Genomic DNA, 18978 nt, shown 5'->3' with positions numbered 1-18978 from the left:
GACACTGCTTCCACCACGGTGGTAAAAACAATGACTGCAGATACTGGAAACCAGATTCTGGATTAGTGGGGCTGGAAGAGCCGCTTTTCGGATGCTGCCTGAACTGCTGTGCTCTTCCAGCACCACTAATCCAGAATCTGCTTCCGCCATTACCACTGGCAATGCATTCCAGTGCTGTCCCCTCTGTGTCTTTCTCCTAATATCTTAAAACTATGACCCCTTGTGCCAGTCAATCCTGCCCTGGGGAAAAGTCTCTGACTATTGACTCTATCCATTCCTCGCATTATCTTGTTACTCTGATCAGGTCACCTCTCTTCCTCCTTCTCTCCAGAGAGAAAAATCCAAGCTCAGTCCACCTCTCTTCATAAGGCAAGCCCTCCAGTCCAGGCAGCGTCCCGGCAAACCTCCTTTGCACCCTCTCCAAAGCATCTGTATCTTTCCTATAATAGGACGACCAGAACTGGACACAATATTCCAAATGTGGTCTCACCAGGGACTTGTAGAGCTGTAGCAAAACCTACACAGCTCTTAAACTCAATCCCCCAGTTAATGAAAGGCAAAACACCGTATGCTTTCTTAACAATCCTATCCACTTGGGTGGCAACTTTGAGGGATCTACGTACTTGAACACCAAGATCCCTCTGTTCCTCCACACTGCCAAGAATCCTGTCTTTAATCCCATATTCGGCATTCAAGTTCAACCTTCCAAAATGCATCACTTCACATTCATCCAGGTTGAACTCCATATGCCATTTCTCAGCCAGCTCTGCATCCTGTCTGTGTCGCGCTGCAGCCTGCAGTAGCCCTCGATACTATCAATGGCACCTCCAACCTTTGTGTCATCTGCAAATTTACTAACCCACCTCTCAACCTCCTCATCCAAGTCATTTATAAAAACTACAAAGAGCAGAGGCCCAAGAACAGAGCCGTGCGGGACACCACTCACCACTGACCTCCAGGCAGAATACTTTCCATCTACAACCAATCAATTCTGAATCCAGACAGCCAAATCTCTCTGTATCCCATACTTCCTGATTTTATGAATGAGCCTACCATGGGGAACCTTATCAAATGCCTTGCTGAAGTCCACATATACCATATCCACTGCTCGACCATCGTCGACCTGTCTTGTCACCTCTTCAAAGAACTCTAAGATTTGATACATGACCTGCCCCTCACAAAGCCATGCTGACTGCCTTTAATCACGCTATGCTTTTCCAAATAGTCATAAATCCTATCATTCAGAATTCTTTCCAAACCTTTGCTGAGCACTGACGTAAAACCAGCTGGTCAGTAATTACCAGGGATTTCCCTATTACCCATCTTGATAAGGGAAATAACATTAGTCTCCTTCCAATCTTCCCGTACGACTCCCATGGAGAGTGAGGAAGCAAAGATCTTCGCCAACGGCTTTGCAAACTTCTTTCTCGCTTCCTGGAACAACTGAGGATAAATCTGATCTGGCCCTGGGGACTTATCAATCTTAATGTTTGCAAACATTTCCAGCCCATCAACTTCCTCAATCTCGATCTGTTCAAGTTTGTTTCACCACTCTCATTCACAACAAGGTCCCTTTCCTTTGAGAAAACCTAAGCAAAAAACTCATTTAGGGCTTTCCCTATCTGCTCAGACTCCACGCACAAGTTCCCTCTGCTATCCCTGATCAGACCTACCTTCTCCCTGATCATTCTCTTATTCCTCACGTATGAGCAAAATGCCTTTGGGTTCTCCTTTATCCTTCCTGCCAACCCTTTTTCATGTCCCCTCCTGGCTCTCCTCATTCCATTTTTGAGCTTCTTTCTAGCAAGCCTGTAATCGTCTAAAGCTGTGCTAGATCCTTGCTTCCTCCACCTTATATAAACTACCTTCTTCCTTTTGACGAGAAGCTCCTCTGTTCTCCTCATCCAAGGCTCCTTGATCTTACCCCTTCTTGCCTATCTCAGAGGAACATTTTAATGCATCACTTGCAACAACTGCGCCTTAAACAAAGAGTTAGCACATGGCTATTATGCCCTTTCTGTGGAACAATTTCTCCCAGTCTGTAATTCCCAACTCCTGTCTGATAGCGTCATAGTTTTCCTTTTCCCCAATTAAATATCTTCCCATGGTAACTGCTCCTTTCCCTCTCCAAGGCTAAGGTAAATGTGAGGCAGTTGTGATCACTGTCACCAAAGTGCTCTCCCACCGCGAGATCTGACACCTGTCCTGGCTCATTGCCGAGCACCAAATACAAAGTGGCTTCTCCCCCATTGGTCCGTCTACGTACTGAGTAAGGAACCCTCCTGAACACATCTGACAAAAAAATGACTACATCCAAACCATCTGCACTAAAGAGGTTCCAATCAATACTGGGAAAGTTGCAGTCACCCACAACAACCCCGCTACTTCCGCATTTGTCCAAAATCTGCTGACCTATGAGTTCTTCAATCTCTCTACTGCTATTAGGGGGTCCGTAGAAAATCCCCAATGAGGTGACTGCTCCCTTGCTGTTCCTAACTTCCACCCATACTGACTCAGTAGACAAACCTTCCAGAACAACCTTCGTTTCTGTAGCTGTGACGCACTCTCTGATTAGCAATGCTCCACCCCCTCCTCTTTTTCCACCCTCCCTGTTCTTTTTAAATGTTCTAAATCCTGGAACATCATAGTCCCAAGTACTGATCCATGCTCTAAGTTCGTCACTCTGATTTAGAGTCATAGAGATATACAGCATGGAAACAGACCCTTTGGTCCAACCCGTCCATGCTGACCAGATATCCCAACCCAATCTCGTCCCACCTGCCAGCACCCGGCCCATATCCCTCCAAACCCTTCCTATTCATATACCCATCCAAATGCCTCTTAAATGTTGCAATTGTACCAGCCTCCACCACTTCCTCTGGCAGATCATTCCATACACGTACCACCCTCTGCGTGAAAAAGTTGCCCCTTAGGTCTCTTTTATATCTTTCCCCTCTCACCCTAAACCTATGCCCTCTAGATCTGGACTTCCCGACCCCAGGGAAAAGACTTTGTCTATTTATCCTACCCACGCCCCTCATAATTTTGTAAACCTCTAGAAGGTCACCCCTCAGCCTCCGACGCTCCAGGGAAAACAGCCCCAGCCTGTTCAGCCTCTCCCTGTAGCTCAAATCCTCCAACCCTGGCAACATCCTTGTAAATCTTTTCTGAACCCTTTCAAGTTTCACAACATCTTCCCGATAGGAAGGAGACCAGAATTGCGCGCAATATTCCAACAGTGGCCTAACCAATGTCCTGTACAGCTGCAACATGGTCTCCCAACTCCTGTACTCAATACTCTGACTAATAAAGGAAAGCATACCAAACGCCTTCTTCACTATCCTATCTACCTGCGACTCCACTTTCAAAGAGCTATGAACCTGCACTCCAAGGTCTCTTTGCTCAGCAACACTCTCTAGGACCTTACCATTACGTGTATAAGTCCTGCTAAGATTTGCTTTCCCAAAATGCAGCACCTCACATTTATCGAAATTAAACTCCATCTGCCACTTCTCTGCCCATTGGCCCATCTGGTCCAGATCCTGTTGTAATCTGAGGTAACCCTCTTCGCTGTCCACTACACCTCCAATTTTGGTGTCATCTGCAAACTTACTAACTGTACCTCTTATGCTCACACCCAACTCATTTATGTAAATGACAAAAAGTAGAGGTCCCAGCACCGATCCTTGTGGCACTCCACTGGTCACAGGCCTCCAGTCTGAAAAACAACCCTCCATCACCACCCTCAATCTTCCACCTTTCAGTCAGTTCTGTATCCAAATGGCTAGTTCTCCCTGTATTCCGTGAGAATCTGACACTCCTTGCATTAAAGGGGACACACTTTAACTGATCCCTTTGTTCCATCACATGAAAAACCTTCCCAATAGATTCACTGCATCCTGTCACTGCTTCATCTACAACTACTCCTGTTCAGATGTGTAGCTCTGGTTCCCAAACATCTGCCAAACTAGTTTAAACCCTCAGGCAAATCTCCCACCCAGGATATTTGTGCCTCTCCAGTTCAAGTGCAACCTGTCCTTCATGTACAGGTCCCACCTCCCCCAGAAGGCATCTCAATGGTCTAAAGAACCTGAAGCTCTCCCTCCTGCACTAACTGTGCAGCTACGTGTTAAGCTGAACTCACTGACTGTTCCTCACCTCATTGTCTCGTGGCACTGGCTGCAAACCTGAGAACACTACTGTACTTATCCTGCTCTTCAGCTTCCATCATCTATCTGAGAGAGGGCTCAGTCTAAGCTGTGTTGATGCTTGCTTTCTTACTGCCCATCTCCTAATTTCACTTGGAGAAAGTGAGGACTGTGGATGCGAGAAAGTCACAGTCAAAACATGTGGTGCTAGAAAAACAGAACAGGTCAAGCATCATCCAAGAAACAGGAGAGTCAATGTTTTGGGCATAGGCCCATCATCAGAAATGTCACTTGCCATTTTTGTCCTTTCTGTCGTCAGCTTTCCATCTTTCAAATTTGATTGTACTCTCAGGCTTTCACTCCTATTCCTAGACTCTATGTTACAGCCAGAAAGGAGACTCCAGGATGGTGCACTTGCGATATTAGAGAGTTAACTTGCCCTGCTGACCTGCAGGAAATTGGATGTCCCGAGGCGAGGGTGTAATACTTCTGACTTACAGGTAGATTGTAAGGAATTTACATTACCATCCCTTGCCATTCAGAGCCATTTAGATGACCATCTCCTATTATTCAGAGATAATTTACATTTGAATCATCCCCATTCAGAAATCAATAACAACATTACAGTTGGAATTTTCACTACTCCCTGTAGTTAAAAAAATGATTTGTAACAGATTTGACCATTAAGGGATAACTTACATTATACTGTTTCTGGAAATGATGTGGTCACTGCATTGTGTCTTGAGTGACATGTGACTATGAGGGAGTGGCTGGGGGTTGTCTTGTGGGCATTGCTAACTGTGATCTAAAGATTTTGTATAAAGGAAGAACTATTTCCTTTGTTCAGAGAGACCTCTCAACACACTTCGCAAACATGGCAAAGAGTGTTAAGAGTTTCTCCACAGCTTGTACTGTATTTGCTTCATAAAATTTGGTTGTTATTCACAGAAGTTGGCGTATTGCAATTGCATTGAGTGTGTAAGAATCTCAAGAAAAAGCACTTAACACACTGCCTTCCTGTTGTCAGGGTCAAGGATGTCACAGAGTGGCTGTAAGACATGATTTCTGAAAAAGGGTAAATAGCCAGAAATAGTCCACACTGGTTAAACACAATGAGATTCTAAAAGCAGATAGAATGAAGTTAGTGAGGAAATTTTAAAACAGGACCTCATCGCAATAATCTCATGATTACTCCGCTACCACATGCCAATGAGCATAGGAAGAGAATAATTATTTAATCAAACATGTGGTTGGAAAATTGGCCTAAGAGGGAGGAGTTTAGACTTGAGGCATTCAGGCCAGTTCTGGGGTAGGTAGGACCTGCAAAAGGTGAACGGATTACACCGTCTAAGAACTGGGTCTAAAAAAAGTTGGAAGAAGATTTACAAATGCAGTTGGGAATGGTTTAAACCAGTTTGTCAAGGAAACAGAGGTAAAGGGCATGACCAAATTGGAAGGATGTCAAGCTGATAAGGGTAAGGAGCAAAATGGCAAGTGAAATTCGAGGGAAGCAGAAGGAAAGATTAGAATGTAGAACAATGTCAAACAGACAAAGTTAACGGCCCGCAACCCGAATGCATGCAGCATTTGCAACAAGGTAGATGATTTAAAGGCACAAAATAAATGTGATCTATTTGCCACTGTAGATACACGGCTGCAGGGTAATGAAGACTGGAAACTGAATGTACATTTACAAAGTACAGGCATAAAGGAATCGTAGGTTGTGTTGTCTTAATGAGGGATGGGATCAATACATTAGTGCGGAAGGATCTCTGGATAGAAGAACAGGCTGTAGAATCTGTTAAGGTGGAGCTTATTTTCCATTCAGCTAGCTGGTCTCAATGGTTTCTTGTCTGGTTTTGTGCAGTGTTTGGTCTCCTGTTTTAACCTTGATGCGCCAGCAATAGGAAAATTGTTCTTCGCAGCCCATAGCGGTTAGTTTTGTGGAGTAGTGTTTGACCAGCTGCTCACTGTTTACAAGGAGTACAGCTCAAAGCCCAAGTGACTGTGCGACCTTTTTCAGAAAATCATTTTCTTTGAATGCCCCCTCTCCTGACAGCAGTGATCTGCCAAGGTGTGCAACAGCATGAAAAAGCAGACTAGATGTTTGACTTAATAGTTAAAGAATAAATGAGCCAAAGAAGGGGTGGGACACGGTACAGAAACACAACATCTCGGGCAGATAGAGTCATAGAGATGTACAGCACAGAAAGAGACCCTTCGGTCCAACTCGTCCATGCCAACCGGCTATCCAAACCTAATTTCATCCCTTTGTCAGCATTTGGCCCATATCCTTGTAAACCCTTCCTGTTCATATTCCCATCTCGATGCCTTCTAAATGCTATGATGTCAAGGAGCTGGTATTGGACTAAGATGGACAAAGTTAAAAATCACACATCACCATGTTATCATCCAAAAGGTTTATGTGGAAGCACTTTGAGAGCGCTGCTCCTTCATCTGGTGGTTGTGGACTAGGACAATAACAAACAGAATTTACAGCAAAAGATTGCAGCATCTATCGCATATGCTGCAGACAAGGATGCCCAGAGGTATGGTACACTGGCGAGACCATGCAGACGCTACATCAATGGATGAATGGATACGGTGCAACAATCACCATCACTGGGTGCTCCCTCCAATCAGGGAAGACTTCAGCAGTCAGACATTTGGTCTCGGATCTTTGGGTGACCATCTTCCAAGGCAGACTTCAGGATAGGAAACAATGCAAAGTGGCCGAGCAGAGGCTGATAGCCAACTTCGGTACTCAAGAAGATGGCCTCAATCGGGATCTTGGGTTCATGTCACACTATAGGTGACCCCACTACACTATACACTTACTCACAAGACTCACACGCTCACACAGAGCCTCTCTCATAAATATACACATACAACCCCCACACTCTCAACCAAGCAAACACTCTGTCTCACAGGCTTACAGTCCATCACACTCTCTCTCACTCACACACTCTCTACCAAGCCTGCGCACACACCAACACATCCTCTCACATGCACTTGCACTTTCTCTCTCACTGTCTCATGCATGTGCACACATGTGTATATGTGGTGAATTTGTATTTACAGAATTACATTTGAGGATACATTCCATTTTGCTCAAAAAATGCACTATATGCATGCAGTCAATTTATGAAATATTCTGTAAATTCCACTTTGGAAATAGAACCACTCTGACTCAAGACTGAGATACAGACTGACTCTAACCTTAAACCTCTAATGATTTGCCTGAACTGAGATGTCACTTTTTTTTAATAAAACCTTAAGTTATCTCGAGAATGTGACTTAAAAGTAGTTCTGGGATTTACATATTAATGAACCAAAACCTGCAGCGCATTGTAAAAGATGAAAGACTTAACAACAATCTAGGTTTGTTCAATATATCTTTTCAGTTGCATGAACTGTTATCAGTTCTGTGTTTTATGGTCTTGCTCCACAATCACCCGATGAAGGAGCAGTGCTCCGAAAGCTAGTGCTTCCACATAAACCTGTTGGACTATAACCTGGTGTTGTGAGAGTTTTAACTTTTAAATGCTGTGAATGTACCAGCCTTCACCACTTCCTGTGGCAGCTCATTCCATGTACACACCAACCTCTGCATGAAAATGCTGCCCCTTAGGTCTCTTTTATATCTTTCCCCTCTCACTTTAAACCTCTGCCCTCTAGTTCTGATCACCCCCACTCCAGAGAAAAGACCTGTCAATTTACTCTATCTATATCTCTCATGATTTTATAAACCCCTATAAAAGGTCACTCCTCAGCCTCTGACACTCCAGGGAAAACAGCCCCAGCCTATTCAGCCTCTCAGTTTGGCTCAAATCCTCCAACCTTGGCAACATCCATGTAAGTCTTTCCTGAACCCTTTCAAGTTTCACAACTTCTTTCCGATAGGAAGGAGACCAGAACTGCACGCAATATTCCAAAAGTGGCCTAACCAATGTCCTGTACAGCTGCAGCATGACCTCCCAACTCCGATATTCAATGCTCTGACCAGTAAAGGAAAGCATACCAAACACCTTCTTCACTATCCTATCTAGTCAAAACAATGACACTTTTGAAAGGGAGAAGGACAGACAAAAGGCATGGTCAGTGAAGGAGAGAGAGAGAGAAAGAAACCTACAATGCTAACTGACACAGCAGTGAATCTGCGCATACTTCCTTTGCTAATTCAATTCACGTATCGCTGGACATCGGAGTGCATCTAGCAAAATTTTACAAACAGTGAAATTCACAACTGATCCTGGAGGAACCAGTGTGGGAGAGCTCACAGCAAAGGTTCAGATAAGTGCATAGCTTTAAGTGTAGCCTTGTTGTAAATCTCCAACAGTGAGTGACCAAAACAAGAAGGATGGATTACACCTGAATTGGAAGGGGACTAATATGCTGGCAGGGAGATTTGCTAGAGCTACTTGAGAGCACTTAAACTAGTACGGTTGGTGGTGGTGGGGGTGGGGGGGGGGGGGGCGTATGATGCAGGGATACAGTGTGGAAAGAGATCAATCGGAGACTAGTCAGTTGGGAAAAGGAGTCAAACAAACAAACAAACAAACAAACAAACAAACAAACAAACAAACAAACAAACAAACAAACAGTCAGTGAAGGCAGGAACAAAGCATTGAACAAGGTAAGGCGGACAAATTCAACTGCATTTATTTCAAAGCAAGAGGCCTAACAGGCAAGGCAGATGAACGTAGCTCAGAGATGGACAAGACTGGCATCTTAATGTTCCAGGATACAAATGCAATAGAAAGGATAGAAAGGAGAGCAGGAGAGGAGGGGGAGTGGCATTTTTGATAAGGGATAGCATTACAGCTGTAATTAGGGAGGATATTCCGGGGAATATATCCAGGGCAGTTATTTGGAAGGAAGTGACAAATAGGAAAGGGATGATTAACTCATTGTAATTGTATTATAGACCCCCCCACCCCACCCCACCACAACCAACAGTCAGCAGGAAATTTCAGTTATCTGTAAGAAAAATAGGGTGGTTATGGCAGGGGATTTTTAACTTTCCAGACATAGACTGGAACTTACATGGAGAGGAATTTGTTAAGTGTGTACAAGAAAATTTTCTGATTCAGTCTATGGATGTACCTACTAGAGAAGGTGCAAAATTTGACCTACTCTTGGAAAATAAGGCAGGGCAGGTGACTGAGGTGTCAGTGGGGGAGCACTTCGGGGCCAGCGACCATAATTCTATTAGTTTCAAAATAGGGATGGAAAAGGATAGACCAGATCTAAAAGATGAAGTTCTAAATTGGAGAAAGGCCAATTAGGCAAGAACTTTCAAAAGCTGATGGGAGGGAAATGTTCGCAGGTAAAGGGATAGCTGGAAAATGGGAAGCCTTCAGAAATGAGATAACGAGAGTCCATAGACAGTATATTCCTGTTAGGGTGAAAGGAAAGCTGGTAGGGATAGGGAATGCTGGATGACTAGAGCAATTGAGGTTTTGGTTGAGAAAAAGAAGGAAGCATGTGTCAGGTATAGACAGGATAGATCGAGTGAATCCTTAGAAGAGTGTCCAAGCAGTAGGAGTATACTTAAGAAGGAAATCAGGAGGGCAAGCAGGGTTAAGGATAATCCAAAGGGGTTTTATAAAAATATTAAAGACAAAAGGGCAATCAGGAATAGAATACTGCCCCTCAGAAGATCAGCAAGGCGGCCTATGTATGGAACTGCAGGAGATGGGGAAGATACTAAACGAGTATTTTGCATCAATGTTTACTGTGGAGAAGGGCATGGAAGACATAGAATGTGGGGAAATAGATGATAACATCTTGAAAAATGTTCATATTACAAAGTTGGTGGTGCTAAATGTCTTGAAACGCATAAAAGTGGATAAATCCCCAGGACCTAAATCAGGTGTACCCTAGAACCCTGTGGGAAGCTTGGGAAGTAATTGCTGGAGCTCTTACTGAGATATTTGTATCATCAATAGTCACAGGTGAGGTGCCAGAGAACTGGAGGTTGGCTAACATGAAACCACTATCTGAGAAAGGTTGTAAGGAAAAGCCAGGGAACTATAGATGGATGAGCCTGACGTCAGTGGTGGGCAAGTTGTTGGAGGGAATCCTGAGGGACAGAATTTACATGTATTTGGAAAGGCAAGGACTGATTTGGGATAGTCAGTATGCCTTTGTATGTGGGAAATCATGTCTCAAACTTCATTGAGTTTTTGAAGAAGCACCAAAGAGGATTGATGAGAGCAGAGTAGTGGACATGATCCAAATGGACTTCAGTAAGGCGTTCGACAAGGTTCCCATGGAAAACTGGTTAGCAAGGTTAGATCTCATGGAATACAGGGAGAACTACCCATGTGAGTAAAGAACAGGCCCTAAAGTAGAAGGCAGAGGGTGGTGGTAGAGGGATGCTTTTCAGACTGGAGGCCTATGACCAGAAGAGTGCCACAAGGATCGCTGCTGGGTCCACTACTTTTCGTCATTAATAAAAATTATTTGGATGTGAACATAGGAGGTATGGTTAGTAAGTCTGCAGATGACACCAAAATTGGAGGTGTAGTGGACAGCAAAGAAGGTTGCCTAGAGGTACAACAGGATCTTGATCAGATGGAGTTTAATTTAGATAAATGTGAGGTGCTACATTTTGGAAAAGCAAATCATAACAGAATTTATACACATAATGGTAAGGTCCTAAGGAGTGTTGCTGAACAGAGACCTTGGAGTGCAGGTTCACAGTTCCTTGAAAGTATAGTCGCAGGTAGATAGGATAGTGAAGAAGGCGTTTGGTATGCTTTCCTTTATTGGTCAGAGTATTGATTACAGGAGTTGGGAGGCCATGCTGCAGCTGCACAGGACATTGGTTAGGCCACTGTTGGAATATTGCATGCAATTCTGGTCTCCTTCCTATCGGAAAGATGTTGTGAAACTTGAAAGGGTTCAGAAAAGATTTATAAGGATGTTGCCAGGGTTGGAGGATTTGAGCAAAAGGGAGAGGCTAAATAGGTTGGGGCTTTTTTCCCCTGGAGCGTTGCAGGCTGAGGGCTGATCCTCTAGAGGTTTATAAAATGATGAGGGGCAAAGATAGGGTAAATAGACAAAGTCTTTTTCCTGGGGTCAGGGTGTCCAGAACTAGAGGGCATAGGTTTAGGATGAGAGGGGAAAGATACAAAAGAGACCTAAGGGGCAACTTCTTCCACGCAGAGGGTGGAAGCTGGTACAATTGCAGCATTTAAAATGCACCTGGATGGGTCTATGAATAAGAAGGGTTTAAAGAGATATGGGCCAAGTGCTGGCAAATGGGACGAGACTAAGTTAGGACATAAGGTCAGCATGGACCGAAGGGTCTGTTTCTGTGTTGTACATCTCAATGATTCTATGACTCTATGACCTGTGACTCTACTTCAAGGAACGATGAACCTGCACGCCAAGGTCTCTTTGTACAGCAACACACTTCTTCAAAAAAACTCAATCAAATTCATGAGACACTATTTCCCATGTACAAAGCCATGCTGACTATCCCTAATCAATCCTTGCTTTTCCAAATACATGTAAATCCTGTCCCTCAGGATTCCCTCCAACAACTTGCCCATCACCGATGTCAGGCTCACCTGACTATAGTTCCACGGCTTTTCCTTACCACCTTTCTTAAACAGTGGCACGACATCAGCCAACCTCCATTCTTCCAGCACCTAACCTGTGACTATCAACGATCTAACTATCTCAGCAAGGGGCTCAACAATCCCTCGCTTGCCACAGAATTCGAGGGTACAGCTGATCAGGTCCTGGGGGTTTATCCACCTTTATGCATTTCAAGACATCCAGTACCTCCCCTCTGTAGTATAGAAAGATAAACTCGCACACCTCAATTGCGAATTTGCAACTTCCAAATCATGACGACACACCTGGTCAGTTTGGGGTCTGAACCCTTGACCTTGGCGTTATTAGCACTACACTCTAACCAACTGAGCTAACCAACTGACACAGATGAAGGAGATTTTAAGTCCTTATTGGACTTAAGTATAAGGCCCAAGACATCTCAACAAATCTTTGAAGCAACATTTTGAAAAAGCAACTATTCTCATATGCGTTTTGCAGTTTCAGGTAAAATGGGTATCCAAAAGCCAGTTTGATTTAAAACTCAGTTTAGAAAACAAATAACTGGGTTCACTGAATTTTTAATAAACTTTAACATCAAGACCATTTGAGATACTGTCGTCAATAATATTGACACTTTGTTTTGTAAAATTATTTTAATTTCAGCAATAAATCTTGCAGCTTCACTCTGGATTAACAGATTCTCAAAGAACCATGTTACTCGTCTATATGGTGATCATAACTATTGGCAGTTTTTTCTAGTATCGTCACAGGGCCCAACCTCATCTTGAAATGCTGATGTAAACATTGGGTTGCCACCCACACAAACACAATTATTTGCTTTACATAAATCACCTCCTACCCAATAAAGCCAAAATTAAGTGAAGCAAACTCCACTGTAGAGCAGTTAAAGTGAGCAGTTTTTTATGCTATAATTTCCGTACAACAAGATTTATTCTACAGTGTCACACACAATGTATTACTCCATGCTACAATTGTGCCCCTTAAAACAAACAAGTCTGATTGTTAAGTAAACATAAACTTACAACACAATTTGACTGTTGTGTGGACAGGAAATTTTGCAAGTAAAAATATACACTGGGGTTTATATTGCACTTTTTAACCACCAACTAACGTCTGAAAACACATTGAACTAAATCAAGTACGTTTAGCAGCTAATAGGACCAAGTAAATTCTCACAAGGTGATTTTTTTTTGTAATCCACCCATAGGACACAACTGGGAAAGTATTTATTGCCCATCCCAAGTTGCCCTTCAGGTGATGGTGAGCTGCATTCTTGAACTGCTACAGTCGATGTGCGTTTGGTAAACAATGCTGTTCGGGAGGAATTTTCAAGATTTTGACCCAACAACACAAAGAATGATGATATATATCCCGGTCAGAATGGTGAGTGGTTTGGAGAGGAAATTGCAGTTGACGATATTCCCACGTATCTGCTGTCCTTTTCCATCTGGGTGGAAATAGTCATGGGTTTAGAAAGTGCTGTCTAAGCATTGCTGGTGAATTTGTGCAATGCATCTTGTCATGTTCTAATGAAGGCAACTGAGCAGAAACTCTTGATTCGCTCTTCATTGATGCTGCCTGGCCTGCTAAGCATTTCCAGTTGTTATTTCAGCTCTCTAACATTGCTGCGACTCTATGACTCTCTAAGTGGATGTTTCTGGATGTGATGCCAGTCAAACAGGCTGCTTTGTCCTGAATGGTGTCAAGCTAGAGTGTTACTGGAACTACATTCATCCAAGCAAGTGGGGAGTATTCAAACACACTCCTGACTGGTATCTTGAAGATGGTGGACATATTTTGGGGAGTCAGATGAGCTACTTGCTGTGGTGGTCGTGGCCTCTTGTGGCCATTATAATTATAGGACTAGACTAGCTTAGTATCTGGTCAACAGTAACCCCCAGGATGTTGATAGTAGTGATTTGATGATGGTAGCGCCATCAATGCCAAGGGGCAGTGCCTCTTACAGCAGACAGTGATAATCTCCAATTTGTGTGGCACTAATGTTACTTACCAACCCTGCATTTGGACATGGTTTGAGTCACAAATGCTGAAAATCATGCAATCTATCATCAGCGAAAATCCCTTCGTCTGACTTATGATGGAGGGAAGGTCAATGATGAAGTAGTTTAAGACTAGATGATGTTCAGGCTCAAGTTTCCTGAGAAAATCCTGCAGAGATAAAGACCACCAACAACCACAACCATCTTCCATTGTGCCAGTTATCTCCCCCTCCCCCCCTGCACCCCCACCCCCAATCTCCCAAATCCTTTGCCGTCTCCAAATGACTCATTTTGCTAGGGATCCTTGATGTCACACCTTCACGTCTGTGATTCAGCTCTTTTGTCAATGCCTGAACCAAGGATGTAATGAAGTGGAGTGGTCCTGGCAGAACCCAACTGGGCAACACTGAGCAGGTGTTGCTTGATAGCACTGTTGATGACACCTTCCATCATTTCACTGATGGTTGACAATAACCTGACAGGGCAATACTTGGCCAGGTTGGATTTATCCTTCTTTTTGTGCACAGGTCACAGCCGGACGGTTTTCCATCTTGTCAGGTAGATACCAGTGTTGTAGCAGATAATCTGCTTTTGGTGATATTGACTGAAGGATAATTATTGCCTAGGACTTTGGAGAAACTCCTCTCACTCTTCGAAAATGGATTTTGTTTTTCAACATTCACCGAAGGACGCACAGACCCTTAAGATTTTTGTTTTTGGATAAAATTTATTATGCAAAATTGTGTCGGTATTGTTTTTGGTTTTCAAAATTCTGGAGCAAGATTGAAACCTGGCAATCAAAAATGAACAATACTGCCACAGTTTCCACAAAATTACAAGTATTGGTCAAAAGCATCCAGATGGTGACACATTTGCTTCTTGGTTCTTCTGATGTATCTGTGTGTTAACATTCTGACAAAAAAAACTGATAAAATGCTCCAGAAACTTGCAGCAAAGCAACTCCCAACCTTCTCTTTGCTGAGCTCCAGTACAATTGGATCCTTTCTACACATTTCTGGGCAATAGGCAGTAACAACAGCAGCACCCAGCTGCTAAAGGAAGCTCAATAGCACGCATTAGTTTTTTAAATTATTCATGGCTCTCTGTCACGCCAGCAACTTAATTATAGCTTCAGTCGCCAATCTACACAGGAGAGACAGGGAAGGACATACAATGGATTTAATGAGATACAAAGAGCTCAAACTTGAGAATAACTCTGATCCAAAAAAAATTCTTGCTGATATCTTAAAGTTATGAAATTGGAGTTGCAACAGGACATGATAATTAATAAGTTGCACATACATAGCACTTCAAAACATTTATTCCTCAATGACTAAATAATTTTCATGTTCATCATCATGTTGCTGTTTGCAGGAGAGTGACAGCGCGTGTGTGTATATAAGAGAGAGAGAGAGAGAGAGAGAGACAACAAAAATGCCAGAGCCACAGAGTGAGACTCATGAGTTCGAGAAAGAGGAGTGAGCATGAGAGAAAGAAGGAGGGTTGTAACACTGGAGAAGTGACAAGATGTCAGCAGCTCAAAAAGGTGCTTCAGCACCACCATCTTGTTAAGGGCAAAACATTAGAATTAGACTTAGGTGTTAATGTCACGTGTACTCAAGCACCATTCCCTGCACCACCTTACATACACAGGTAGTTGGGTACAAAATCTTCCTTTCAAAGTAGAAAAATAAAGTAAAAGTTCAACATTATGTTTTTCTTAGTATAAAGTAGAAAATTAAACAAAGCAAGTTAAACATTCCCACAATCTTTGAAAGAATGAAAAAATGCAACTCTATAGCACTTTTGGGACACATACTTTGCAGAAGACCAGATGGCTACTAAGCAGTGGAGAAATATTAGGCGAAGTGACAGAAATCAGGGCCAAAGAGGTATATTTGAAAAGAGATATCCATAAAATGTAGTAAATGAATGAGCACTATTATGAGAGCTGCTTCATTGATTCCTTACCCTAGAGTCAGCCATTCTGTGCACCTAGTTTAAAAGCTGCATGAACTGAACTCTCACATTATGATGTTCAGGTTCTAGTATAAGTAAAACTAAAAAGAGTATTCTCAGAAAGGAATCTACTCAAGTAAAAAGGATATTGCTCAGGACAAAAAGACATGCAAATGTGCTGCAAAGCTGCAGTGTTTCCTTCACACTGACAGATGGCATTCTACTCCCAAAACTCATTGGGCACACCTTCTGGGAGAACATGAATCCTCCAGCAGGACAACTGTCCTTGAGGACTTCACATGCTCCCCAAGCGAAACTTCTCATTTAATTCTGTTGATAGAAGATTCACCTTACAAGAATCACATGGCAAATATTTAGGTGCAGAATCTTTGGACCAGCCAAATTGTTTATCACAAAATTGTGCCTATTTTCCTCCCAAGATCACCACATATATTCTCAGGTTATTGAACCTCCACAGCAACAAGTTGGAAAGAAATGCTTAAGTGGTAACTTGGTTCAATGGGCAGCAATGAGAATGAGACAGTTGTATTTGCAAGCTTCATAACAAGATCTGAACAGATTCTAATGTTCAGGTATCAGTGCAATCCTCAGGGATTCCTGGACTTTTGACCGTTCCATCTTTTGGTGAGGCATTAAAACAAGGTCATATCTGTCTATCAAAGTTACAAATCACAAAACACCAGGTTATTATCAAACAGGTTTCTTTGGAAGCACTAGCTTTCGGAGTGCCACTCCTTCTTCAGGTGGTTGTGCAGCAGGACCGCAAGACACAGAATTTATAGCAAAAGATTACAGTTTCATACAAGTAAAACGATATATTTGACAAACCTGGATTGTTGTTAAGTCTGTTAAATGTATCATTTTACTTGCATGACACTGTAATCTTTTGCTATAAATTCCGTGTCTTATGGTTCCAAATAAACCTACTGGACTATAAGCTGGTGCTATGTGATTTTTAACTTTATCCATCCCAGTCCAACATCGGCTCCACCACATCATACCTGTCTATCAAATGAGAGATGTGAAAGATTTCATGCTTCAGCTCGTACTCTTCAGAAATCTTCACCATTTCGTCAACACCAAAACACAGACTTATCTTACACTTTTTCATTCTTTTCCAATGTGTAAAATGGCTGCCAAAGTTATACACACATCACTAATTTGAGCAATGTAATTAAATATGTATGAAGTATACTGAGGGAACATTTTTAGGATCTGTAGTAAAGTGCTGTAAAAGTCAAGTTCTCTCTAATGGCCCTCATGTATCCAATCACAATTAGTTATATCTAAAACTCAGTGGCCAAAACACTAGGTGTGCCTAATACTTTGGAAAAGTCACAATATTTTCTAGAAAATGAAGCAACAGCAATGAGCAACATGAAACCCACTCAGCCACTATCATAGCACAATCTGTGAGAAGAAATTAATTTTCTATCGACGTTTGAGCAATTGTACCCCACCCCCATTTACAGTCTGAAATCCAAAAGTTACTCCAGTTTCAACAAGGATCACAACACACTCCACTAATTAAAACTAAAAGAATTGCGGAAATCAGAAACAAAAAAATTGCTGGAAAAACTCAGCAGGTCTCGCAACACCTGTTGAGAGAAATCAGAGTTCAGAACCAGTGACCCTTCACCAGAACTCCACTAATTGGTCATTTAACAGGAGGCACATTCAACCAAGAAGTTATTCAATAAGGTACAAATAACATATATTGCATGTAGTTATCTTGTAAATGTTGCGATACTGAGCAACAATTGCATTCTATCAATATCATTATTACTCATCGATTCAAATCTCTCTGAAAGAAAATCATTTATTGTAAGCAGTCAATTTCCGCTACATGAATTCCCAAGATAAACTTTTGCCTGAATGTGGAGACAGCAAGAACATTTGTATTCAGAAGGGGTGAGAGTCTGGCAGATGGGGGAGGGAGGGTCAGGAGGAAGTGCTCCACACAATATGCTCAAGACTGCGTGGGTTGCTCATGCTAAACAGGGCTCTCCCCAGCTGCCAGCAGTAGCTCACTGTGCTGTTCACTGATCGAAGCCAGTGAACATTATACAACTGTATACCAACACTAATAAATGCCATACTGAGAACTGAACAGCTTTCGTTTATTGATTTAACCCAATGAGTACTGTAATAACAGCAGATCTGTCCAAACAACAGTTTCCCAATTGTTTAAAAACCTGAAAAAAGCCTACATTTGAACATCTGCAAAACAACAGCTTATACATTTCGTAAAAAGAATCTAAATTATACATGCTGCTTCCACATATCCAGCCTCATCGACCTAGCCAACAAGGCTGACTAAAGCTCCGACAATGGAGTGCTTTTTTCTCCAGCTCCCTTTTGTAACACATGCACAGAACTGCAGGGAACCTGGTCAGCTCCCCATAACAAAAAACATAACACTTCATACTAAAGGGTTAGTATGACTGGTCCCAGAAATTTGTCACTGCTTAAAAAGACTCCCATCAGGGATTCTGCTTTTTGATCTTCCAGCCTCCCATCAGTTACACACACTTACCGTTTTTCCAATATCCATTGTTGAGAGAAAGAGAGAGAGAGCGCAGAGTTATATCCGGAGAATCTCCAGCAGTTACAGTCTTATGGTCCTTACACAATCTTTCACTGACAGCTTGTGGTGCCTGCCACCTCACCTACATCTGGGAAGTACATGACCTGCCCTTTCCAATTAAGTCCAAGCTTAAATGAATGAGAGATTGTTTCTCCCTCCTCTTCTACTCGCAGCAGCTGAAACAGAACCCTTTCTTTCCCCCTATCTATACAAGTCTGGAAGTCGTTACGATCAGAACTGTGAGGCTGCTTGCAAAGATGCCATCTCCAGCTGAGAGCTTCCGGACAGTGGGAGGAGGAAGGAGATTGGGCAGGGGAAGAGATAAGTGAGGGGGGTGGGGGAGGGGAGGGCGGAGAGCAGGGGGGAACCTGACAGCTGACATCCTCATTCACAGGAAACACTCGCTTCCAATGATTTTTTGATACGTCACTTTGCTGGGGTTTCACAGCAGCAGAGGTTATGCTGACCACATCATACGTTTAAATGCATGTTGTGGAATGTCTGCATGTTTCACCTTATTTCAAAGAAGGCAACGGAGGGAAGGGGAGGAGGAAGACACATTCAACAAGCTGCTGGGTTCTCAGCAACAAAACTTAGGAAATTAATCCTGTTGAACAAAAGGACAGATTTCACCCCTTTGTTACCAAAATCTAAATCCTTTCTTTTCCATAAA

The 18978-nt window shown here is 42.7% G+C and overlaps 1 protein-coding gene across 2 annotated transcripts in view; it reads right to left on the bottom strand.

Annotated features, from left to right (window-relative positions):
* hip1 (huntingtin interacting protein 1) overlaps positions 1 to 18978 on the bottom strand; it is a 348681-nt gene that overhangs the window by 253150 nt on the left and 76553 nt on the right. Inside the window, exon 1 of one of the 2 annotated variants that reach the window (XM_072589442.1) lies at positions 18255 to 18586. The exons of the other annotated variant lie outside the window; for it this stretch is intronic. Within the exon in view, the coding sequence (XP_072445543.1) occupies positions 18255 to 18272 (18 nt within the window). The 5' untranslated portion in view covers positions 18273 to 18586. Of the gene's footprint in view, positions 1 to 18254; positions 18587 to 18978 lie in introns of those variants that run through there. 2 annotated transcript variants of the gene reach the window in all.

The sequence above is a fragment of the Chiloscyllium punctatum genome, chromosome 19 (assembly GCF_047496795.1).
Source record: "Chiloscyllium punctatum isolate Juve2018m chromosome 19, sChiPun1.3, whole genome shotgun sequence".
In the NCBI taxonomy this organism is placed as follows: domain Eukaryota; kingdom Metazoa; phylum Chordata; class Chondrichthyes; order Orectolobiformes; family Hemiscylliidae; genus Chiloscyllium; species Chiloscyllium punctatum.
The sequence above is the reverse complement of the archived record's forward strand: the minus strand, read 5'-3'. Positions and strand labels throughout refer to the sequence as shown.